Source organism: Pongo pygmaeus, chromosome 17 (assembly GCF_028885625.2).
Source record: "Pongo pygmaeus isolate AG05252 chromosome 17, NHGRI_mPonPyg2-v2.0_pri, whole genome shotgun sequence".
Lineage (NCBI taxonomy): Eukaryota > Metazoa > Chordata > Mammalia > Primates > Hominidae > Pongo > Pongo pygmaeus.
This window is the reverse complement of record NC_072390.2, coordinates 37983073-38009705: the sequence shown is the minus strand read 5'-3', so window position 1 is coordinate 38009705 and position 26633 is coordinate 37983073. Positions and strand designations below refer to the sequence as shown.

Genomic DNA, 26633 nt, shown 5'->3' with positions numbered 1-26633 from the left:
TATTTAGCCATCCATCGGTACTCGAATCCTTTCTATGATAATCAACTACTGTTGAACACCTCTAGGCATGGGAAACTCACTCCTCTCTGATCAGTTTCTTTGGTCTTAGCCAACACTCATTAAACTTTTATACATTGACGCCAAGTCTCCATGCAGCTTTCACCCATCTGTCTTCTTTCTATCACTTGGTCTGAAAAATTGGTCTAAATCCTTTTCTACTTGATATACACACACATAGTAAAAGACAGCTATCATAACCCTATGAATCTCATTCTTCTTCAAGCTAAATGTTCTATTACCTTTTTTTTTTTTTTTGAGATGGAGTCTCACTCTGTCGCCCAGGCTGGAGTGCAGAGGCATGATCTTGGCTCACTGCAACCTCCGCCTCCCAGGCTCAAGTGATTCTCCTGCCTCAGAATCCTGAGTTGCTGGGACTACAGGCGTGCACCACCACACCCGGCTAACTTTTGTATTTTTAGCTGAGAAGGGGTTTCGCCATATTGGCCAGGCTAGTCTCAAACTCCAGGCCTCAAGCGATTCGCCCCACCTCGGCCTCCCAAAGTGCTGGGATTACAGGTGTGAACCACCATACCTGGCCATTACCTTTTTAAAAAAAGTGCTGTAGAGGTTATAACTTCACAATGATTTCTTTGATTTAATATGAAAGTATTAAAAATATCAAAGTATATGGAAGTATTCAAAAACCTATTTGAATATTTTTAAATGTTTTTTCACATTTTGATACATTCCCAAACTCTACAAAAAGGAGCTAAATTGACTTACTTTTCATCATTTTCAAAATTATTTTTATATCTTTAATTTTGAAAAATATATAAAATCGCCAGACACGGTGGCTCACACCTATAATCCTAGCACTTTGGGAGGCCGAGGCGGGCAGATTACAAGGTCAGGAGATCGAGACCATCCTGCCTAACATGGTGAAACCCCAACTCTACTAAAAATACAAAAAAATTAGCCAGGCATGGTGGTGGGCGCCTGTAGTCCCAGCTACTCGGGAGGCTGAGGCAGGAGAATGGCGTGAACCTGGGAGGTGGAGCTTGCAGTGAGCCAAGATTGCGCCACTGCACTCCAGCCTGGGCGACAGAGCAAGACTCCGTCTCAAAAAAAAAAAAAATGAAGTCATTGTTCTTTTTTTTTAGAGATGGGGGCCTCACTGTGTTGCTGAGGCTAATCTCGAACTCCTGGGCTCAAGCCATCCTCCCGCCTTGGCCCCCCAAAGTGTTGGGATTACAGATGTGAGCCACTGCACCCCATCATTTTCATGATGAAAATGAAGGCTCTAACCATTATACCAGAAGGAAAAAATAAGAGAAAACAGAAATTAAGGTGTACAAAAGAGGAAAACCTCTCCTAATTCATAAACTAAATAATCAACTGATAGGTAATCTGATTTGACAGTAATGCTCTAATTCACATGCAACTCCCTGGGTTCCAAAATCAGATTTGAGATGTAATGACTAGTAATGAAATACACAGGCGGCCCCCAAATCTCATTTTCCCACTCATTCCTACCTGCTCACAGTCAGTTATCTCACAGGGTCGATGGAGGAATCAAATTAAAAAGCATATGGAAGTATTTTGTGAACAAAAGTACAAATTAAGGGGCTTATTATTTCTCATGATAAATACTACTCAGATGCAGTTAACATTTCCTAAGCATCTGTGAGCCAGTGCTCATGCTTACCACCTTTCTGTATGTTTTCTCGCTTATCTCTGCGAAGCTAATAATTTTTCCTAAGAGGACACTCAGACTGAGATGATTTGCCTAAGGTCTTACAACCAGGAAGAAATGATTGCTTTTTCCACCTCCCATGACTATTCCAATTAAGATGATATATTTGATGAGTGTTATCATTGATGTTCTAAATTGATAATAATAATTTTTTGGCCAGTCACGGTGGCTCATGCCTGTAATCCCAGCACTGTGGGAGACAAAGGCGGGTGGATCACTTGAGGTCAGGAGTTTGAGACCAGCCTGGCCAACATGGTGAAACTCCGTCTCTACTTAAAATACAAAAATTAGCCAGGTGTGGTGGTGCATGCCTGTAGTCTCAGCCTCTCAGGAGGCTGAGGCAGGAGGATCTCTTGAATCTGGGTGGTGGAGGTTGCAGTGATCTGAGATGGCACCACTGCACTCCAGCCTGGGCAACAGAGCAAGACTCCATGATAGGTAGGTAGGTAGGTAGATAGATAGATAGATAGATAGATAGATAGATAGATAGATAGATAGATAGATAATTTTTCACAATATAGCACCTTTTAGCACTTTCCCACATATTAGTTTCAATTTTTAATACAAGTTTACTAATAATGACCAAGCCATTGAAAAGCACATTGAATAGACAGCTGGCTGCCGTTTTTCGCTGGCTGCCTCTCCCTGCCCGCCCTCTGGTGGAGAGAGTGACAAAGAACAAAACAGACCCAGAGCAGGCACGGAGGGAGAAGCGCATTAGTATTGGCACTGGCTTGGACCCACACTCCCCTCCTGCCTCCCAGGGTCCCACCCGCACCCCTCTGGCTACAGCAGTTGGATTTCCCACCCTGCATGAAGGAGCCATGCCTGTCCAAGCCACTGTGACTGTAGCTGCTTTTCCTTCTCCTTCAAACGACCTTTCCCCTCTCTCCCACCTAGCAAAATCCTTGTCCTTCTTCAAGACCCGAATCAGATAGCACTCTATCCAGGACACTGAGCCCTCATTCCCCATGCAGCAGCCCTCCCTCCTGTTTGATTTTGTGCATTTTTGTCCATGCTTTATGATGGCACTGCAGTAGTATGGAAACCTCCATATCTCTTCTCCAGGACTTATTTTTAGCACTCTGCTTGAGACTTAGAAGGCTGGGCTCACACCTGTAATCTCAGCACTTTGGGAGGCTGAGGTGGGAGGATCGCTGGAGGCCAAGAGTTCAAGAACAACTTAGGCAACAAAGCAAGGCCCCATCTCTACAAAAAGAAAAAAAGAAAAAAAAAATTAGCTGGGCATGGTGGTGCACACCTGTAGTCTCAGCTACTAGGAAGGCTGAGACAGGAGGGTCATTTGAGCCCAGGATGTTGAGGCTACAGTGAACCTTGATCATGCCACTGTACTCTAGTCTAGGTAACAGAGTCCTGTCTCAAATAATAATTATCATTATTGGTTGCTTGAATTATTGATTAATCAAATCCTGAATTGGGAAAATCAAATAAAGAATATGGAAGTGCTTTTAAACTAAAGTACAGATTAAAGTACAAATTGCTCATGATAATATTTAGATTCAAGAATATTTCCACCAAGAGGACCCTGGAAAAATTATGAAGTAGGTTAAAGTGTCTTCTGCTTCCCTCTATCCTTTGTTTCAGCACCTCTTCCACTGTCTCTCCCAAGACAGGTCCCAACATCCTGTGACTGCTCTTCAGCACCCCCAGATCCTCCTGGGCTCCCAAGTCACCAGCTTCCCCGACCCAGCTCAGATGTCTTCATCCTCTCTCCCTTTCCCAGGACAGCAATGGGCAACAATCTTGTGCCTGCTTCTGCTAGTAGGCTAAGGTTGAAATTACACATTGCAGCAGAAAATGTAACTTTATATTCTATAACTGAATCATTTTGTTCTTCAGCCCCACTTCCCCCGATGGGTAATTCAGTCTTATCTGGCTAAAACAGTCTCTTGGGGCATATTACCATAATTACCTCAGAGGTTACCTTTAGCCCATTCTGGATCCCTCCTGCCCTTCTCTCCGAAGGGACCTAAGAGTCAGACTGTCATCCTGGCATTGAGATGGGGGTGGAGAGACTCATGCGTGGCCCTTGTGCTGGTCCACAAGCATCCTGCACTCTTACACCCCAGGGATGCAGCTGGTCTCGCCATTGTCTGCTGGCCTGGCCATTGTATCTACTCAGGAAGTCAGGGCGCTGTGGCCTTGTCTTCCCAACCCCAGGCTCACTCCAGCCGACTGTTTCTCTGTCGCTTCTGATTTCCCATAGGCAGACGGGACTCCTGGATGCCTAGGTGCTAGGCGGATGTGGGCCGTGGAGACTGGGGGACCATTGACTCTGAAACTCCCACGGCCATTTCTCTCCTATCTCCCGGGCACCAGCAGAGAGCAGAACTTCTCTAAAGGGCTGATAACTTTCCTGGTTTCTCACAAGAAGAGAAAATCCTTTCCCATCTGGAATTCCCCATAACTGACCTGCTGTTTCTACCACAACCTAGGTTACCTCTCCCCGACAACACACCCGAGATTCAACGCAGAGGGGGAAGAAAACGTGGACACTCTCATGTGACCTCCGCTTTCCCCCTCCCTCTCTAGCTCCTTCACACACTGGAAAGCTTTCCCAGTTTCCATCCCATCTGCTGGGAACCACCCTACCGTCAAATCCTTCCCCATCCCTTGCATGTTTTACTTTTTCTCCTCTGGAGCAATATATCTCCACCTCATGGCCCAGTGTGCACAGAGAAAGCAATATTGGGGAAATACTCCGAAATATACGCAGAGGAAATATTCCCCAAAATGCTGTCCTGCCATAACTAGTTTATGTGCATCACTTCCTAGAAGACACAACAACACATTCCACCTAAAATTAAGCCCCCTAAGAAATGAGGTGGCTGTGGAGGGTTCTGGACACCAGACTAGAAGAGTAGGAGAAATGACTTGAGTTCTCTGACCCGCAGACCCCACCTCAAAGGAAACTGCCTGCTTTCTATGGGAATGAAGGGTGTATTGTGTGAACATTAAGGTGTGACCCACTGGGAAAGCAAAGAAATGGACAGTCTGGGGGGAATAGGCCGGCTTGTCTCTGGGTTTGTGGAATTTGGTTCTGCTGTGGTGTATGTATACAGGTCAGCTGCTCCCCCAAGCCTTCAAAGCAAGGTTCCCACGCATCCTTCCATGAAGTCTGTACCACCCTTTTTGGTAAAAGATCCAGCCACAAAATGGATGATTTTATAAGCCAAAATTTGAATACTGGCAATTATTCAAGTAGCCCAGGCTCAGCCACGTGCCGTCTGCGTCCGTGGGCTACACACACCCTCTCTTTTCTCACTGCCTCCTGGGCGGTGTGGATCAGCTGGAGAGTGTGATCTGCGGTCAGGGCGTGCCTTCCCGGGGTTTTCGCTTTCAGACCCCTGGTGTTAAAGACGTTCTGCGAGCGGGTGGGGCCGGGCGCCCCAGTCACGGCGGCCGCCGCCTCCTCTTCCCGCAGGACGGGACAGCGCCCCTGTGGATCGCGTCCCAGATGGGCCACAGCGAGGTGGTGCGGGTGATGCTGCTGCGCGGAGCCGACCGCGACGCTGCGCGGAACGTGAGTGCCCGGGTTGCTCGGCCACAGAGTGAAGCCTCCCAGCGCGCCTGTGCGGAGAAAACGGGTCTTGACTGAGTCTGCAGCCCACATGGGCTTCCTCCCAACCTCCTTCCTTGAGCAGGAAAACAAAGTCAAGGTCTGATTCGGTGCTGCTCGGTCTCTCTCCTCCTCCACCCGAGATGACCTTGGGACGCACTAGAGAGGGTGGAATCTTAGCCTTAGGCCTGGGAGCGGTAGAGAGGGGCCTCCTGGCTGTCCTGGGGCCTGTCCTAGGGGGATCCCCTGGCTGGTGCTGCGCCTCCTGCAGGCCCTGCCTCTCGCCCCTGCTCCCTGGAGCTGCAGACCCCCTGCACCCCGTCCCCTGTTGGCCCGCAGTCTCCACTGGCCTCTGCTGGTGCCACCTAATACTGCCTTTGTGTGCTCCACAGCAGGCCCTTTTCCCCATAAGAGAGTCTGACTACCCATGCTGTTTGCTTTTTGTGTTTTACTGTGGCCTTTGCATAACCCTTGCTTACGTAACCCACCTTCCCCTCTCCAAGTCTGAGCTCCAAAAAAGGGAAATCACCAGACGCGTTCGCCACCATTTCACTGCCCTCTCTCCCACTCTTCTTCTTCCCACAGTCTCTGAAGCCAGAAGAGAACCCCCCTGCCCCGCAATTCCATCTTCCTTCTTTCTGATTACAGATAAACTCTAATGGCAGGCCGAAGTGGTTTCTTGGCTACGGGAGAATTGTGGACTAAATCCTCCAAACACAGCGATTGATATGTGAAAATGGGAGAAAAAGGAATTTGGAAACTGTGTTCTTGAGCCAAAAAATAATGACAGAAGCTAAATATTAATTTTTGAATTTGGCTTTTCATTCTTTTTTAGCAGATTTTATTTTATTTTATTTCTGAGACAGAGTCTCACTCTGTCACCCAGGCTGGAGTGCAGTGGCACGGTCTCAGCTCACTGTAACTTCCGCCTCTGGGTTCAAGTGATTCTCGTGTCTCAGCCTCCCTAGTAGCTGGGACTACAGGCACAGGCCACCACACCCGGCTATTGTATTTTTGGTAGAGACGGGGTTTTAAGTGACTCTCCTGCCTTGGCCTTCCAAAGTGCTAGAATTACAGGCGTGAGCCACTGCACCTGGCCTTTTAGCAGATTTTAATCTATCACCTCTGCCCCTAACCCCCCTACCCACACACGGGTGGATGCCTAGAGCAGACTAGGGCAAGGCTGTGTAAATTTTTTTAGAAACAGTAAATACAGCTCAACAATGATCTAAATTATTAAAGACAGTAAACCATTTCTGCTAAGTTATGAACAGCAGAGAATGCCTCTTTGGTCCAACCATGGCCTAAAAATATGCTCTTGAAATTCCCCTTGTCCCCTGCCCAGTGTTCTCAGGAACTATAGGAGTATGAATTCCCAAATGGCAGAGTTCTAACATAATCTAAGTCACTGTTCATCTGATACTCTTTCATGCAGAATTAACTGCTTAATATTCTCTAAAATGCTCCTAGATTAAGAGACATTGCTGATCTGTGCTTAATTTACACATGTCATTAGTTTCTGACAATGGTACTTTCCAGTCCCCAACTGACAGCTCTCAAGCAACACAGACATATGTTAATAATCAACTTTTATTTTCCTCTTTCTGTTAAGGATGGCACAACAGCATTATTGAAAGCAGCCAACAAAGGGTATAATGATGTCATAGAAGAGTTGCTTAAATTCTCACCCACTCTTGGTATTTTGAAGGTAAGACCTAAAGATAAATTTTACTAATCTGTAAGAGAGAGGTTAGAAAGTAAGTCCTCACTTGAGGATTGTGTCGAACTTGGGTGCAGTTAGCCTGGTTAGTTGGATTCTTGAAAGAACACACCTGCAGCTTCTTGATGCTGGAGACCCCAGGGGCACTGGTAGAGGTGGGAGGTGGTAGAAAGAGTGAGCCACAGTCTGTCATTACCTAGTTTTCCAGAAAAAAAAAAAAATCGATAGTAGTAATGAAATAGCTAAATTGGAAAGTATGCCATATTGACACCATTTGGAGGATTTGTGAAATCAAGGAAGGAGAAAGACACTTATGTCCATTCTCTTCATTTTCTTGAGCAAAGAACCACTCTGTTTTGTTCCCTTAAGTGAAATAAAATAAGCCTCCAACACCTGGAAGCCTCAGAAGATATGTCAGTATGGAGACCCGGGTCCCCTAAAAAACAGAGCCAAAACTCTTTTTTTAAGTTTTGATCTTTTTCTTTTGTTTTGTTTTGCTTTTTTGAGATGGAGTCTCCCTTTGTAGCCCAGACTGGAGTGCAGTGGCGTGATCTCGGCTCACTGTAACCTCTGCCTCCCAGGTTCAAGTGATTCTCCTGCCTCAGCCTCCCAAGTAGCTGGGATTACAGGCATGCTGCCACCATGCCCAGCTTTTTGTATTTTCTAGTAGAGACGGGGTTTCACCGTACTGGCCAGGCTGGTCTCAAACTCCTAAACCCAAGTGATCCACTTGCCTCAACCTCCCAAAGTGCTGGGATTACTGACATGAGCCACCCCACCTGGCCTAAATTTTGATCATTTTTGATTAAAATATTTCTAACCTATAGTATATATCAGGAGTCAGCAAACTTTTTCTGTAAAGGCTTAATAAATATTAGTATTTCTATTTACCAATATATTATTGATTATATTAATTTTATTATATTATTCATTATATTAATAGTAATGCTTAATATTTTAGTAAATATTACTAAATAGTAAATAGTAATAGATATTACTAATTACTAATATATTTACTACAGTGAAGATATATTTATTAATATATAAATATATATAAATATTACTATAGTAAATATATACTACAGAATGTATTTACTATACACTATACATAGTGTATAGTATATATATACAGTATATGTAGTATATATACCGTGTACGGTAGATGTAGTATATATACCGTGTACGGTAGATGTAGTATATATACCGTGTACGGTAGATGTAGTATATATACCGTGTACGGTAGATGTAGTATATATACCGTGTACGGTAGATGTAGTATATATACCGTGTACGGTAGATGTAGTATATATACCGTGTACGGTATATAGTGCGTGTATATACCGTGTACGGCATATAGTGCGTGTATATACCGTGTACGGCATATAGTGCGTGTATATACCGTGTACGGCATATAGTGCGTGTATATACCGTCTACAGAGTGTATATATACTGTAGTATACAGAGTGTATATATACTGTAGTATACAGAGTGTATATATACTGTAGTATACAGAGTGTATATATACTGTAGTATACAGAGTGTATATATACTGTAGTATACAGTGTGTATATATACTGTAGTATACAGAGTGTATATATACTGTAGTATACAGAGTGTATATATACTGTAGTATACAGAGTGTGTATATATACTGTAGTATACAGAGTGTGTATATACTGTAGTATACAGAGTGTATATATACTGTAGTATACAGAGTGTATATATAGTGTAGTATATAGAGTGTATATATAGTGTAGTATATATACTGTATATATAATGTAGTATATACAGTATATATACTATATATACACTATATACTATGTAGTATCTATATATACTACATATACTATATACTATATTATATATACTACATATGCTATATACTATATTATATATACTACATATGCTATATACTATATTATATATACTACATATGCTATATACTATATTATATATACTACATATGCTATATACTATATTATATATACTACATATGCTATATACTATATTATATATACTATATATGCTATATACTATATATACCATATACTGTATATATACACTATATATACTATATATAGTGTATATATAGTATATACATACTGTATACTATAGTATATATACTATATAATATAGTATATATATACGATACTATAGTATATATACTGTATACTATATATGTATTGTATATATATACTATATATAGTATGTATGTATAGTATATATATATAGTATAAATTTACATTTTTTCAGAGACAAGGTTTCACTCTGTTGCCCAAGCTTGAGTACAATGATGCAATCATAGCTCACAGTTATCTTGAATTCCTGTGCTCAAGTAATCCTCCTGCCTCAACTGGGACTACAGCCACACACCACTGCACCCATCTAATTTTTAAATTTGTTGTAGAGATAGGGTCTCACTATATTGTCCAAGCTGGTCTCAAACTCCTGGCCTTAAGCAATCCTCCTGCCTCGGCCAGGAGGCATATTAGTATATGGCATATATTTACTATATACAGTATATACTGTACAATATATACTATATACTGTAAATACATAATATATAATATATAGTATATAGTGTATAATATAAATATATACTATATATACTATAGAGTAAATATTTATGTCTAGTAATATTTATTGAAATGTTAGTAAATATTACTGTTACCAGATAGCAAATATTTTAGGCTTTGTGGGCCATACAAGTCTCTCCCAACTGCCCCAACTCTGCTGTGGTAATCCAAAAGTAACCATAGAAAATACAACAAAAATGCCCAGTGCGATGGCTCACACCTGTAATCCCAGCACTTTGGGAGGCTGAGGCGGGTGGATCACTTGAATCCAAGAGTTCCAAACCAGCCTGGGCAACATAGCTAGACTCCATCTCCACAAAAAGTGTTTTTAAAATTAATTGGTCATGATGGCATGCACCTGTAGTCCCAGCTACTTGGGAGGCTGAGGTGGGAGGATGGCTTCAGCCTGGGAAATGAAGCTGTGATCGAGCCACTGCTCTCCAGCCTAGGTGACAGAGGAGACCCTGTCTCAAAAAAAAAATCTTAATTCCTATAAAACTTTACTTATGAACATTGTATTTACAGAATTTCATATTTTCACATATTACAAAATATTTTTCTTCTTTTAATCTTTTTAAATTCATTTAAAAATGTAAAAACAGTCTGAGTGCAGTGATTTATCCCTATAATCCAGCACTTTGGGAGGCTGAGGCAGGAGGACTGCTTGAGGCCAGGAGTTAGAGACCAGCCTGGACAATATAGCAAGACCCTATCTCTACAAAAAGTTTAAAAATTAGTTGGATGCAGTGGTGTGTGGCTGTAGTCCCAGCTGAGGCAGGAGGATTGCTTGAGCCCAGGAGTTCAAGGTTACTGTGAGCTATGATTGTATCATTGCACTTCTGCCAGGGCAACAGAGTGAAACCCTGCCTCTGCAAAAATTTTTAAAAGTAGAAACAGTTCTTAGTTTGCAGGATTTGATTTGCAGGCTGTGGTTTGCTGACCCCTGAGATACAATGCTCCTGTTTTATTAAATACAGGACACCAAATCTGTTCTAAATTGACACTGTGGCTTAGCTTTGGGGCTGTCCTCTCAGGGTCTATCAATGTATATAAAACCTACTTGCCCTTGAATGACCCCAGACACTTTTTGGATATTTTGTGTCTGCTTTTTATATTTTTAGATTCCATTCTTGCTGACAGTTAATACAGAACTGCTGTTATCAATGTGTTGGTCTCTCTCCCCTGCCCTAATGAGCTCATAAGCTACTTTCATCTGCCATGAGCTTTTTTTTTTTTTTTTTTGGAGACAGGGTCTTGCTATGTTGCCCAGGCTGGTCTTGACCTTTGAACTCCTGGGCTCAAGTGATTCTCTCATCCTCCTGCTTCAGCCTTCTAAAGCGCTGGGATTACAGGTGTGAGCCACTGTGCCTGGCCTGCCATGAGCTTTAGAAGCCAGGAAGCTGCACTTGTTAAAATTGTTTGTAAAGTAAGAATAAACCATCTATGAAAATGAATTCTATGAACAAAAGGAACGAGCTTTAGAAAGCTTGGACTTTGCAAAATCTAGTCTTGTTTCAAACAGCTCTTTTTTGGCTTTTTAAAAACTCCTGGTCTGGTGTGGTGGCTCACACCTGTAATCCCAGCTCTTTGGGAGGCCAAGGTGGGCAAAACACCTGAGGTCAGGAGTTCAAGACCAGCCTGGCCAATGTGGTTAAACCCCATCTCTACTAAAAATACAAAAATAAGCCAGGAGTGGTGGTGTACACCTGTAATCCCAGCTACTCAGGAGTTTGAGGCAGGAGAATCACTTGAACCCGGGAGGCAGAGGTTGCAATGAGCCGAGATCACGCCACTGCACTCCAGCCCAGGTGACAAGAGCAAAACTCCATCTCCAGGAAAAAAAAAAAAAAAAACAAAGAAGAAGCCAGAAAGCTGCACTTGTTAAAATTGTTTGTTAAGGCTGGGCACAGTGGCTCACGCTTGTAATCCCAGCACTTTGGGAGGCCAAGGCGGGTGGATCACCTAAGATCAGGAGTTCAAGACCAGCCTGGCCAACATGGTGAAACCCCGTCTCTACTAAAAATACAAAAATTAGCTGGGCGCGGTGGCTTACGCCTGTAATCCCAGCACTTTGGGAGGCCAAGGCGGGAAGATCACGAGGTCAGGAAATCGAGACCATCCTGGCTAACATGATGAAACCCCGTCTCTACTAAAAATACAAAAAATTAGCCGGGCGTGTGGCGGGCGCCTGTAGTCCCAGCTACTTGGAAGACTGAGGCAGGAGAATGGCGTGAACCCGGGAGGCAGAGCTTACAGTGAGCCGAGATCGCGCCACTGCACTCAAGCCTAGGTGACAAAGCAAGCCTCCATCTCAAAAAAAAAAAAAAAAAAAAAAATTGTAAAGTAAGAATAAACCATCTATGAAAGTGAATTCTATGAATAAAAGGAACAAGCTTTAGAAACCTTGAACTTTGCAAAATCTAGTCTTGTTTCAAATAGCTCTTTTTCGGCTTTTTAAAAACTGCTGGTCAGGCATGGTGGCTCACACCTGTAATCCCAGCACTTTGGGAGGCCGAGGCAGGCAAAACACTTGAGCTCAGGAGTTGGAGACCAGCCCAGGCAACATGGCGAAACCCTGTCTCTACAAAAAATACAAAAATTAGCAGGGCGGCTGTTATGCACCTGTAGTCCCAGCTACTCAGGAGGCTGAGGCACGAGAATCGTTTGAGTCCTGGAGGCAGAGGTTGCAGTGAGCTGAGATTGCACCATTGCACTCCAGCCTGGGAGACAGAACGAGACCCTGTCTCCAAAAAAAAAAAAAAATTCTGACCTGTGTTGCACATAGGTGAAGTTGATAGATTGGCTAAGATTTAGACAAGTAAATTGTTACAAGAGTAGTGAATTATCATACATACTTAAAAGCAACCATAGAAAAATGCTACTTTGCTGGAATTTTTCTCTGGGTATGATATTTTACTCTTTTACAAAATCAGAGTGGTTTTTATTATGAGTAATTAGGAAACTAAGTTTGCATTTAGGTACTATTTAGAGACATATGTACCCTCTAGAACCATGTCTTATGACTGCCCACTGTTCTTAGTTTTGTTATAGTCTCCTCCCCTCCTCTCCCTGGTCCAGCTACATGCTGCATTTAGCTGGTTCCTTATTTTGATAAATATTTGCAGTAAATGTCATAAAACATTAACAACCGATCTATGAGGCCCTTCTGTGTTCAAAAATGCTCCAACTCAAAGCTCCGGGGCATTGCCTCACCCCACATACCCTTCCTCTTAAGCCCTGTAGCTCCACAATCACAGTCCTGCCCGCCTGAGTGCTCAGAGTGTCTGTAGCTGGGCTGAAAGATCAGCCCATTGGCTAAACAGCTCTTCCTCTAGCCTCGCTGGAAGTGGCTCAGCAAAACTACAAAGACTGTACGTGTTGTCCTTGAAGAACAAAAATGTTGGGCACGACGTTATTGTTTCTTCTGCAGCAAGTTCCAAAGTATGTAAAATAGACTGAGTGACCATGAAGTCCTGTGTCCCCTCAGCCCAATTCCTTATTTCACTTGTAAGAGAACATTAGCAATATTTGTACTGACCATTGGTTATGTATCCAAGGACACTATACTAGGGGCTGATGTGACTTTGAAAAGTACAAGGCAAGATAAGGAAGGTTAAGGGTGTGAGGTTACAGTCTTATCACCCAGATGGTTTATGAAGAAAGCCATGCTGAATGCCAATGGCTGTGAGCTCACTCCTGACACACACTGTCATTTTCTCTTAGAATGGGACATCAGCGCTCCATGCAGCAGTGCTCAGCGGGAACATTAAAACAGTTGCGCTGCTCCTAGAAGCAGGGGCAGACCCATCCCTGAGAAACAAGGTACCCACTAAGCAATCTTTTAACTCGATTGGGCCCCTTGAAGTGTCCTCCTAGGCCAGGAAGGATAAACATCTCCCTGGCTCCAGTCACCATCTTCATTCTTTGCATAGTAAGGGCATTCAAGGTTGCTATTAGTAGGTGATTAGTGAGCAGTACAGTTGGACCCAGGAAATTCTACTATTAATAAAAACCCTGACTCATATCAATGGTTTTTTTTGTTTTGTTTTGTTTTTTAACAAACCCTTGTGTCGAGGGCTGACTTTCAATAGATTGCAGCGAGGGAGCTGCTCTGCTATGTACGGAACCCTGACCCAGAAGCAGGTCATTTACAAATGGTTTAGCACCAGGTTCCCCATGGACGTGCGTTGTGTGATGGGTGAGGGGGCTATCAGTGGTTTTCTTTTTTTCTTTGAGAGGGACTCTCGCTCTGTCACCCAGACTGGAGTGCAGTGGTGCAATCTTGGCTCACTGCAACCTCCACCTCCCAGGTTCAAGCAATTCTCCTGCCTCAGCCTACCAAGTAGCCAGGATTATAGGCGCAGACCACCACACCCGGCTAATTTTTTTGTGTTTTAGTAGAGATGGGGTTTCACCATGTTGGCCAGGCTGGTCTTGAACTCCTGACCTCAAGTGATCCACGCACCTCGGCCTCCCAAAGTGCTGGGATTACACACATTAGGCACCACACCCAGCCAGTGGTTATCAATTAACAGGTGCACTCTCCTGGTGGAGGTGAGGAAGAAAGGGAGAGCAGTTACTATGGGAGTATTGTTCTGTCATCCAAGATGTGCCCTAAAAATGCCAAAATTCTGGTAGTTTATCACCATTCCCATAAGTTCGATGTTCATATCTTGAGAATTGCTTGTGCTATATTTGGTTGCTTTTGTATTGTTAACAGGAGTACATGCCACTGTTACAAAACAAACCCACTTTTTTCTAGTCCTAAATTCTTCATTTACAATTAGGCCAAACTTCGTGGTGGGAGGGTACACAATAAGAATTTTTTTAAATGATTGTCATTTTACTTCCTCCTCTTCAACATCTGCTTAAGCTGGCACATGTATAGATTGCAGCAGAGGAGAGTAGCCTAGGAAAGGTCTCAAGAGAATGCATGGGCCAGTCGCAGAGGCTCACTCCTGTAAACCCAGCACTTTGGGAGGCTGAGGCGGATAGATTGCTTGAGCCCAGGAGTTCAAGACCAGCCTGAGCAACATGGCAAAAGCCTGTCTCCACAAAAAATACAAAAATTAGCCAGGTGTGGTGGTGTGTGCCTGTAGTCCCAACTACTGGGGAGGCTGAGGTGGGAGGATTACCTGAACCCAGCCAAGGAGGTCAAGGGTGCAGGGAGCCATGGTCACGCCACTGCACTCCACCCTGAATGACGGAGTGGAGAGAAAATGCACTAAACTACAAACTTTATTTACTTATTTATTATTTATTTAAATGTAATTTTTTTTCTTTTTATGGAGATGTGTTCTTGCTATGTTGCCCAGGCTGGTCTTGAACTCCTGGACTCAAGCAATCCTCCCACCTTGGCCTCCCAAAGTGCTGGGATTATAGGCATAAGCCACCACACCTGGCCTAAACTACAAACTTTTTTGTTGTTGTTGTTTTTGAGACAGAGTCTCACTCTGTTGACAGGCTGGAGTGCAGTGGCACGATCTCGGCTCACTGCAACCTCCGCCTCCCAGGTTCAAGCAATTCTCCTGCCTCAGCCTCCCTAGTAGCTGGGACTACAGGTGTGCACCATCACGCCCAGCTAATTTTTTGTATTTTTAGTAGAGACGGGGTTTTGCCACGTTGACCAGGATGGTCTCCATCTCTTGACCTTGTGATCCGCCCCCCTCGGCCTCCCAGCGTGCTGGGATTACAGGCGTGAGCCGCTGCGCCCAGCCATAAACTACAAACTTTTGAAGGAGGAAGTGGTATTGGTGTTTACAAATAGAGGAGGATATGAAAAGCAACCTTTACTTTATACTTAACATACTCTGAATTTTTCTAAGCATATATTACTGTGTTAAAATTTTTTTAATAATAAAAACAAAAACATATAACATTTCATGACATTTTGAAAAGAAACCTTAAGAAGTGCCAGTTAAACAACATGCCAGGGGTCACTTTTTTCATTTCACTCAGCATGTGGAAGTATTACTTCCCCGTTCCCATTGAATTGCTTGTCTATAACATTTCTGCTTATCTCTCCTTAGATACTTGGATTTGTTTTCCATTAGCTTGCCTGGCTGTGTGATAAGCCAGTTGAAATCACAATTGCCTTTCTTTAGATCTTATCTTTAGACCTTGTGCACAGACTTCCTAAAGAGACCAGTCTTTGTTGGTGAGCTATCCAGTACTGAATTAAGGCAAGGAGGAAACATTAATACCTTTACATAGAAACTGAAAAATGCAATTCCTTGTGTGTCTCCTGGAATAATGGAATAACCACCAACAATAATGGTTATGAGTAATTTCAAGTGGGCAAAATGCTGGTCTTTGGACCCTCCTGAATCCAAGCAAGTGTAATCGCCCAATGGGTTCACCTTGCCTGCTGCCTAGACAGAGCTGATGTATCAGGACGGGGGACTTGCAATGGAGAAAGAGTAATTCACGCAGAGCCAGCTGTGCGGGAGACAGGAGTTTTATTATTACTCAAATCAGTATCTCCAAGCATTCAGGGATCAGAGTTTTTAAAGATAATTTGGCGGGTAGGGGCTTGGGAAGTAGGGAGTGCTGATTGGTCAGATTGGAGATGGAATCATAGGGGGTCAAAGTTAGGTTTTCTTAATGTTTTCTGTTTCTAGGTGTGATGGCAGAACTGATTGGGCCAGATTACTGGTCTCGGTGGTGTCGCTGATCCATCAGGTGCAAGGTCTGCAAAATATTTCAAGCACTAATCTTAGGTCTTACAATAGTGATGTTACCCCCCAGGAGCAAATCGGGGCAGCTCAAACTCTTGGAGCCAGAAGCTGCATGACCCCTAAATTGTAATTTTATTTATTTATTTATTTTTGAAACAGAATTTCTCTCTTGTTGCCCAAGCTGGAGTGCAATGGTGCGATCTCAGCTCACTGCAACCTCCGCCTCCCAGGTTCAAACAATTCTCCTGCCTCAGCCTTCCGAGTAGCTGGGATTACAGGCGCATGCCAGGCTAATTTTTTGTATTTTTAGTAGAAACAGGGTTTCACCAGCTTTCACTTTGGGAAACAGGGTTTCCCAAAGTGCTGGGATTACAGGCGTGAGCCACCGCGCCCGGCCCTAAATTGTAATTTCTAATCTTGTAGCTAATTTGTTAGTCCTACAAAGGCAGACTGGTCCCCAGGCAAGAAGGGGGTCTTTTCGGGAAAGGGCTGTTATCAGTTTTGTTTCAGAGTCAAACCATGAGCTGAATTCCTTCCCAAAGTTAGTCTGACCTATGCCCAGCAATGAACAAGCACAGCTTAAAGGTTAGAAGCAAGATGGAGTTGGTTAGGTCTGATTTCTTTCACTGTCTTAATTTCCTCAGTTATAATTTTGCAAAGGCGGTTTCACAGGGAGGAAATATTAGTACCTATATATAGAAACTGAAAAATGCAATTCCTTGTGCATCTCCTAGAATAATGGAATAATCACCAGCAATAATGGTTATAAGTATTTTCCAGTGGGCAAAATGCTAGACTTTGGACTCTCCCTTAAAAATGACTTGAAAACATGTGTGAGTGCTCCTGTTGGAGCTTCGTACTGCAGAAGCCCTCAGACACCTGGGAGGAGCTGCCAGGGAAGCCCCCAGCTTCCTACCAGCCACTCCCTAGAAGCCAGTCTTGCTAATAGCAGCTCCATAGGCAAGGGTGTTGGGATTCCTGCAGAAGGAGCATTCTTGGCTTTCATTCATTCATTCAACAAACACTAGATACCATGCACCGTGCTATGTGCTGAGAATGCAATAGTGAATAAAGATTCACAGTTGCTGCTTTCATGAAGCTCAGAGTTTAGTGGGGAATGAAGACAATTAAACAAAGCAATTGCAATACGGAGTGACAAGAGCTGTACGCAGGGGAGTAAAGAATGGTTTGGACGCTTCCGGGAGAAAGTGACTTCTCAGCTAGTACAGAACACTCTTCTGCTCCAGGAGTTCCAAGACTTCTGCTCTGGGGCTTCGAGACAGATGCCTGAGGAGAAGGCCAACCAGTGGCCCCAACAGCCATTCCTCACGCTATAGCCATTCCTCAGGCTGTAGCCATACCCCTGGGTGCAGGGGTCTTATGTTCCCAACACCCTTGACTGAGCACATCTTCTCCCAGGAGCAGTGGGGAGGTTTAGTGGTTTGATACTGTAGTATCATGAATATGGGCCTATGCTCCTGCTCCATAATGAACGAGATAGCCTTTAGGGGCTAGCCTGGGGCACTCGCCGTCACATCAATCTGTACAATCTCAGCAACCTGAGAATCTAGTGGGGACTAACGGGGAGGGAAGAGGAATTAAACCAGGATTTTAGAACAACATGGAAGACAGAATGGTGATGCGAATGACCGAAAGTTGACAACATGATTTGAAAGTATAAAGCTTTTTTTAATAGCAGAGGATATGGACATTCATGGAGATGGTCACACAAGGCAACACGCTGGCAGGCTGGTAGACAGAGGTAGAGCTTCTTAAGCTCCCTTCTCCTTGACTGTAGAGGTTCCTCTAACTACCTGCCAGTCTGCTTACCACAGACCAGCCACTGATGTAGACAGCTCAGTTATTCCTGAGTGTTTGCTCTGAGACTGGATGAAGCTTAGGTCTGTTTACCAGGAGCATTTCTCTGCAGGCCCAGGTGTTAGGCCTGTACAATATCTGTTCCTGCAGGAACTGAGCTAACACAACTTGACCCCATAGAGGAGCCTCTGGTCTGTAGTAGCATAGCATAATAATTTCCTCTGTGATTGAATCCAGCATCGGCATCAAGGGTCCCATGTGGTGAGAAGGGGTGCAGCCACAGGACATGCTGCACAGCAGACCACTTGTGGCAAACTTACAATTCCTAACAAGTGAGGTCCCAGCCAGCAGATAGAGGTCAGGGAGTAGGATCCAGCTAGAAGATGGGGACTGCAGAAGCTTCACCTAGGATCAAGTTTCCAGATAAAGAAACTAGGGTTCCAGGCTTGGCTGCTGGAGAAAAAAATATGGTGAGACAGGTGACATCTACAACCAAGCCTCCCTGCCCCATTCTGCATGCCACTTTACCCTTTAATGGCCTCCCCTGAAATTCCCAGAACATCCTTCTTTCTCTTTAGAGACAGAGTCTCACTCTGTCACCCAGGCTGGAGTTCAGTGTTGCCATCATAGCTAACTGTAACCTTGAACTCCTGTGCTTAAGTGATACTCCTGCCTCAGCCTCCCGAGTAGCTGAATTATAGGCATGAGCCACCATGCCTGGCCACAAGAACATCCTTCTGATTCCTCTATACAAACAGTTCTCAAAGTGGGATCCTTGGACCCCTGAAGATGTTCATGACCCTTACAGGGGGTCTAAGAAGTCAAAACAAGGTTGGGTGTAGTGGCTCATACCTGTAATCCCAGCACTTTGGGAGGCAGAGGTGGGAGGATCACTTGAGCCTAGAAGTTCAAGACCAACCTGGGCGATATAGCAAGAGCCCATCTCTACAAAAAAAAGTAAAAATCTATTTACAATTTTAAAAAAGAATTCAAAACCATATTCTTGATAATAAAAAGATGTTAGTCAGTTGAGGTAGTTCATGCCTGTAATCCCAGCAGTTTGGAAGGTTGAGGCAGCAGGATCGCTTGAAGCCAAAAGTTCAAGACCAGTATGGGTAATACAGCAAGACCTCATCTCTTTAAGAAATTAAAAAACAAAAAACATAGCTGGGCATGGTGGTGTGTGCCTGTAGTCCTAACTACTAGGGTGGCTGAGGTGGAAAGATCGCTTGAGCCCAGGAGTTCAAGGCTGCAGTGAGCTACATGATTGAGCCTTAGCAACAGAGAGAAAACCTGTCTCCTAAAAAAACAAGCAAGATCTTATCTGCCTTTTTCACTGTGCTGGCATTTGCTCTAATGGTACAAAAGCAAAAGCAATGGTGGGTGAAACTGTTGGGGCCTTAGTACACCTCAAAGCAGGAACACTAAATTGTACTGGCAAAATATTTTACAAGCCTTTGTAAATTATTTTATAAATTTTGTAAATTACTTTACAAAAATACCAGTTGTACTTAAGAATGTCTCTGATGAAGCAGTAAAAAATGTCAATTTTATTACATTTTAGCTCTTCCTATACATCTTTTTAAAATTTTGTGTAATTGGCCAGGTGCGGTGGCTCACGCCTGTAATCTCAACACTTTGGGAGGCCGAGGCAGGTAGATCACGTGAGGTCAGGAGTTCGAGACCAGCCTGGCCAACCTGGTGAAACCCCGTCTCTACTAAAAATACAAAAATTAGCCGGGCATGGTCGCGCATGCCTGTAATCCCAGCTACTCAGGAAGTTGAGGCAGGAGAATTGCTTGAACCCGGGAGGCGGAGGCTGCAGTGAGCCGAGATCTTACCACTGCACTCCAGCCTGGGCGACGGAGCGAGACTGTCTCAAAAAATAATAACGACAATAATAATAATAATAAAATTCTGTGTGATGGTGGGGCAAAATGGCCAACACCTATAATCTCAGCACTTCAGGAGGCCTAGGTGGGAAGATTGCTTGAGGCCAGGAGTTCAAGACCAGCCTGGGCAACATAGCAAGACCCCATCTCTCCAGAAAAAAAATAAAAAAAGCCAAGGATAGTGGCACACACCTGTAGTCCCAGCTTGAGCCCAAGGAGTTTGAGGCTGTCGTGAACTATGATTGCACCACTGCGTGCCAGCCTGGGTGACACAGTGAGACCATCTGTCTAAAAAAATAAATAAATAAAATAAAATTCTGGGCCAGGCGTGGTGGCTAACACCTGTAATCCCAGCACTTTGGGAGGTTAAGGCAAGTTGATCACCTGAGGTCAGGAGTTCAAAACCAGCCTGCCCAACATGGCGAAACCCGATCTCTACTAAAAATATAAAAATTAGCCAGGCACAGTGGTGGGCACCTGTAATCCCAGCTACTCAGGAGGCTGAGGCAGGAGAATCACGTGAACCCGGGAGACAGAGGCTGCAGTGAGCAGAGATTGTGCCATTGCGCTCCAGCCTGGGCGACAGAATAAGACTCTGTTTCAAAATAAATAAATAAAATAAAATAAAATTCTGTGTGATGAAATGGAAAGCATGCCTACAGCACTTCTGGTGTGTACTGAAGTATGATGATTATCTCAAGAAAAAGCACCTGGCCAGGAATGGTGGCTAACTCCTGTAATCCCAGCACTTTGAGAGGCTGAGGCAGGTGGATCATGAGGTCAAGAGATTGAGACCATCCCGGCCAACATGATGAAACCCCATCTCTACTAAAAATACAAAAATTAGCCAGGCGTAGTGGCATGCGCCTGTAGTCCCAGCTACTCGGGAGGCTGAGGCAGGAGAATTGCTTGAACCGGGGAGGTGGAGGTTGCAGTGAGCCGAGATTGTACCACTGCACTCCAGCCTGGCAACAGAGTGAGAATCCATCTCAAAAAGAAAAAAAAAAAGCACCTGTTGGGCGGTGAGCAGGCAAACCTGCCCCAAAAGTCTGAGGAAGCTGAGAAGCCAAGAAAGAAGCTGACATCCAGATGATCACAGCAGAAAAGAAGAAAAAAAGAAAAACAGGCTGACATATCCAGTTTCTCAGAAAGTAACAGGGACAGGAGTCATAGTCTCAGGACATCACCCCCCAGACCCAGGGCCTAAGGGAAGGAATATACAGGACAAGTGAAGTCAACCTCTCAGGGAAAGGCAAGAACACTATGTGACTGCCTAAGGGCAGGACTTATGGGCAAAGTCGTTTTGACCTATGGTCAGGATTTTCAGTAGGAAACACACAAAAAAAGTAGATAAAATAGGAATCTTAGAGGCATTCCCAAAACTAGGGTTAATCACATGGCAGGCTGAGTGTGGTGGCTCACGCCTGTAATCCCAGCAGTTTGGGAGGCCAAGGCAGGCACATCACTTGAGGTCAGGAGTTTGAGACCAGCCTGGCCAACACGATGAAACTTCATCTCTACCAAAAATACAAAAATTAGCTGGGCATGGTGGTGCGCACCTATAATCCCAGCTGCCGGGGAGGCTGAGGCAGGAGAATCACTTGAACCCAGGAGATAGAGGTTGCAGTGAGCCGAGATGGCACCACTGCACTCCAGCCTGGGCAACAGAGTGAGACTCCGTCTTAAAAAAAAAAAAAAAGTAAACATGGCAGATTAGCATCCAAGATGGAGTTGCATTAGCCTCCACAGTCCCTGTGCAGTTGTTTGAATTGCAAAGTGAACCTGCCACTTTTTTCATAGAACACTATTTTTACCTGAAAGAACAAGGTATCTACCACTATGACCTTAACAGCTTCCCAAAACTTAAAGGCTTTTCTGATGGATCAGTTTTTTTTGTTTGTTTGTGAGATAGAGTCTCACTCACTGTCACTCAGGCTGGAGTGCAGTGGCGTGATCTCAGCTCACTGCAACCTCCGCTTCTCAGGTTCAAGGGATTCTCCTGCCTCAGCCTCCTGAGTAGCTGGGATTACAGGCATGTGCCATCACGCCCAGCTAATTTTTGTATTTTTAGTAGAGACAGGTTTTCACCATATTGGCCAGGCCGGTCTTAAACTCGTGACCTCAGGTGATCCACTTGCCTTGGCCTCCCAAAGTGCTGGGATTACAGGCGTGAGCCACCACACCCAGCCAGAATGTGAGTTTTTGATATTGCACAATGAAATGTGCCAACATTCTACAAACTCAGTGAACTGATATTTTCCAAATGAGCAGTGCATGTTACAAACCATGCATAGGTAAAAGATCCAACTATAAATAGGTTTTAAAGTTAGTTGGTATGGTTTCAAATCCCACATTGCATTTAACCGTTAAGAAACTACCATTTGTTGAGTATTGATGTGGCATCAGAGAATAATATCTACAACAATCCAAAAAGACTGTCAAAATACTCCTTCCTTTTCCAGCTACATATCTGTGTGAAGCTTAATTTTCTTTATATCCTTCTACCAAAACAACATATCACAATAGACAGGATACAGATGGAGATATGAGAATTCAGTTGTATTCTGTTAAGCTACACATGAAAGAAATATGTAAAGCTGTTGAGCAGTGCTACTCTTCTCAGAATTTTTACTTGCTTTAGAAAATTTAATTTTTCATAACTATATTAACTTTGATTTATTATTAGTGAATTAATAAATATATTTTTAAATTTTTCTTAGTTTTAATTTCTTTTTTTCATTTTGAAAATATTTTCTTTTTAAATGATAGAGATGAGGTTTCACTATGTTGCCCAGGCTGGTCTCCAACTCCTGAGCTCAAGTGGTCCTCTCACCTCGGCCTCCCAAAGTGCTAGCATTACAGGTGTGAGCCACTGCGCATAGCCCTCAGCTTTCATTTTTAATAAGTTAAAAACAAAATTTGTTAGACTCTTCAGTAATTTTTGAGAGTATAAAGGATCCTGAAACCAACAGGTTTGAGAACCACTTCCACATCACACCTGTTGTCAATGGTAGGGACTGGTTCACTAGAAGCCTAATGGATGTATCTCAGCAGCAATGTGAAAAGAAAGGACTTCGAGTGATACTGGGTAAGGTGGAAGGTGTTAGCCACCAATGCTGTTCTTTCCCACGTGTCTCTTATGCTCTGGAGGTTTCCTATCTCTGCCTTCTCATCAAAAGATATCTGGCCCGGCACGGTGGCTCACACCTGTAATCCCAGCACTCAGGGAGGCGGAGGCGGAGGCGGGCAGATCACTTGAGGTCAGGAGTTCAAGACCAGCCTGGCTAAATGGCGAAACCCCGTCTCTACTAAAAATACAAAATTTAGCCGAGCACGGTGGCACATGCCTGTAGTCCCAGCCACTCGGGAGGCTGAGGCAGGAGAATTGCTTGAACCCAGGAGGCAGAGATTGCAGTGAGCCGAGGTCACACCACTGCACTCCAGCCTGGGTGACAAAGCGAGACTCCATCTCAAAAAACAAACAAAAAAGACACCTGTGCTGAGTCCTGACTCAGTCCCAAGTCCTTAGTGGGCAGACTACCTCGTGTCATACATTAATAAATATAAGGTAGGCTGGGCACAGTGGCTGATGCCTGTAATCCCAACACTTTGGAAGCTGAGGCAAAAGGATCACTTAAACCGAGGAGTTCACGACCAGCTGGGGCAACATGGCAAACCCCGTCTCTGGAAATTAGCCGAGCATAGTGGTGCACATCTGTGGTCCCAGCTACTCGGGAGGCTGAGGTGGGAGGATCATTTGAGCTGGGGAGGTCAAGGCTGCAGCGAGCCATGATTGCAACACTGCACTCCAGCCTGAGTGACAGAGCAAGACCCTGTCTCAAAAAATAATAATAATAAAATAATAAAATACATATAAGATATAACATTTAATTTGACCGGTACTTATTGAGCACATTTTAGACATGCTGGGCATTGTGCTGGAGATAAGGATACAATGATTAATTAGATCTGGACCCTTCCCCCTAAGAGATTACAGTCTAGTAAGGGACCTGGCTGGAAAATGTCTCTAAGAATGAGATAAGGATATAACAAGTGTTATTTATACATTTAAAGAAGATTTGTAATACCTTTATATAAAAGAGTGAGTCCAGTGTGGATTTTTTTCATTAGTGAAGGAGAAAGAGTGGGTCAAACGCCCCTCTTTGGAGTCCCTAAAACCACACGAGCTATGGGGATTCACTAATGCCCATCTTCTCTTCTTTCAGGCCAATGAACTTCCAGCAGAACTAACCAAAAATGAACGTATATTGCGTCTCCTGAGAAGTAAAGAAGGTCCCAGAAAGAGCTAACTTAGCTCCATATTTGACAAAAAGATAGAAAGTTTAACCACATTGTCCAAAAAGAAATTGCATTTCAAGCAGTGTTGGAAATTCTTTTATGAAAAAAAAAAATGCCCAGAATGCCCACCCTGTGGGTCCCTGACAAAGAAGAGCTACGCTCTGTGCGCCAAGTCAAGAACCAAACAGCTCAGGGACCCTCTTGCCCCTTCACCATGGACTTCTCATGGTGTCCTGTAACTCAGCTCCCGGGGGGCCTGGCATGTTCACAGATTCCACAGAAACTCATTTTCAACAATGCTAACTTGGGCCTCTCAGTTAAACTCTAAGGTGGACAGGGTTCTCAGTACTAAGCAAGGAGACAGAATGCTTTGTTCCTTTAAAAGACTGAAAAGCTGACCTTCAATGGATTGATGCACTTTTGCTTTTGTGTTAAATGTAGATGTGCTAAAATATATAGATCTATCATATTTTACCTACATATATAAGTCATTCCAGTATAAAACATTCTCCCCTACCCAAGAACCATAGCCATGATTGTTCTAAATCAATGAAGTGTAAACATACATTATTAAAAAACTACTTCTGACATTCCATTATGTGCTATTCAAAGATGGACTATTGAACTATAGAAAAGACAGACTGTGCATTTGTTCGTTGATCCTCATCTTATTCCTGACATGTAAAAATCAATTTTACATAGAGTCAACATTGTAGGTAGGTTACGATACCAGTAGCAAATTTGGAAATTCAGAAAGTTATAAACCACGAGAAATATATAGGCTTGTCTCTTTGGTCTTTTATTTTGGCTCTATTGTTGGGAACCTATTTCCTATTCCATAAGTAAGTATACCTAACATGCTGTGGAATCTTGAGTTTCCAACACCGTGTTGCTTGATAGAATGACTTTGAGGTCCTTCGATAAAATGGGATATATGCAAGTACAGTATGTTGCTATTACTGTTGCAGGAGTATAAATAATAAAAGACTGTTATTAGCACTTAGTAAGTCTTCATCTATGCATGTTTTTGAGTCGACTGATTATAAGAACAAAATATGAGGTTTATTGAATTATTCCTTTGAAGGAGATCAAAACTTATATTCAATGCACTTTATAATTAATGGTGTCTAAATGCCTCAGTCAGTGCCTAACTGCACATACAAAAATAAAACCTTCTTTCTGTAATCTACCAAAATAAACGCAATGGTATTTCTGCTATTTAAACACATCTTTAGCTTATTTCTTCATGTTCTGCTCTGGTTTTCAGTCAGTGTCTATGTAAAGACATGTTTAGAGGAAAATGTTGTAATCCCAAAAGAATTTTTGTTTAACCAACTTTCAGTGTTACTAAAAGGATTATCTTTAATTCAGTAAATAATAGAATATAATCTTCAAAATTAGAAGATATTCTCTTAAAATTTATTACAATTAATGCAACAAAAATCAGCATATTTTAATAAATGTCTCAAGCAAGTGAGCAACTCACAGGCCCCAGAGGTGCCTACAGCCTGACCAGCTATACAAAAAGCCTGCAACCTGATTCTAGGATAAAATATTAGAAAGCTCTCTGTTGCTAAAACATCCAAATATAAACATTTTGGTGGCTAAAAAGCAGTGCCAATTTCCTCATTGACATTCTTTCATTCAGCAAATTTGTACAAATATACATTTTCTCCTGTGGGAATTTCAAAAAGCTATATTCATTTTGAACAGGAAAATAATATGGCCATTTTTAAATGCTTTGTATTTTCCCCTTAGTTAGCCGTTATGGCAAAAATAGTTGCTAATCACTGATACAAAGCAAAATGTTATGGGTACTGATAACAAAGTTCCAAAAGACAAAATGAGATGAAACACAAACTTACTGTTTTTCACTAAAACATGTCATTGGCCTATTACATCAATAGTTTTAAGTGGGTAATGTTCTTGAACAACATTAGAGCCATAAAATTGAAGCCAGTAGCTTTAACAATATGGAGGCCTTCTTACTGTAGGTAAGAGGTGTCTAGCTTAAAAGGATCACATTTGATCTAGATGAGATTACCCATAGCAGGGAAAATGATTAATCACCTACCAAAGACTGTACGGAAAGGTGTGTTATTTTAAAAATTGCATTTTAGTTTGCATACATGTAAATGATTATTCTATGTTAATCTAATTGACAATTCAGTTAGCTCCGCATCCTAAGACTTAAAACTAGCAATTCCTACGCAAATCGTCTGCTTAACTGAACTACAAACATTTTTCATTAATTCATTTCTTTGATGACATATTCCATGTTATATAATAATTCAAAATAAAGTTAATATACTACCCCA

At 43.1% G+C, this 26633-nt stretch overlaps 1 protein-coding gene across 4 annotated transcripts in view; it reads left to right on the top strand.

The window, feature by feature from the left end:
- Positions 1-26633, top strand: part of ANKRD29 (ankyrin repeat domain 29) — a 64350-nt gene extending 37717 nt beyond the window's left edge. For 2 of the 4 annotated variants that reach the window (XM_054461044.2, XM_063653493.1), the window contains exons 7-10: positions 5199-5297; positions 6946-7041; positions 13353-13451; positions 24243-26633. In XM_054461044.2, coding sequence (XP_054317019.1) covers positions 5199-5297; positions 6946-7041; positions 13353-13451; positions 24243-24326 — 378 coding nt within the window. In that variant the 3' untranslated portion in view covers positions 24327-26633. The remainder of the gene's footprint in view (positions 1-5198; positions 5298-6945; positions 7042-13352; positions 13452-24242) is intronic. The other 2 variants (XM_054461045.2, XM_054461046.2) reach the window with 2 other exon arrangements.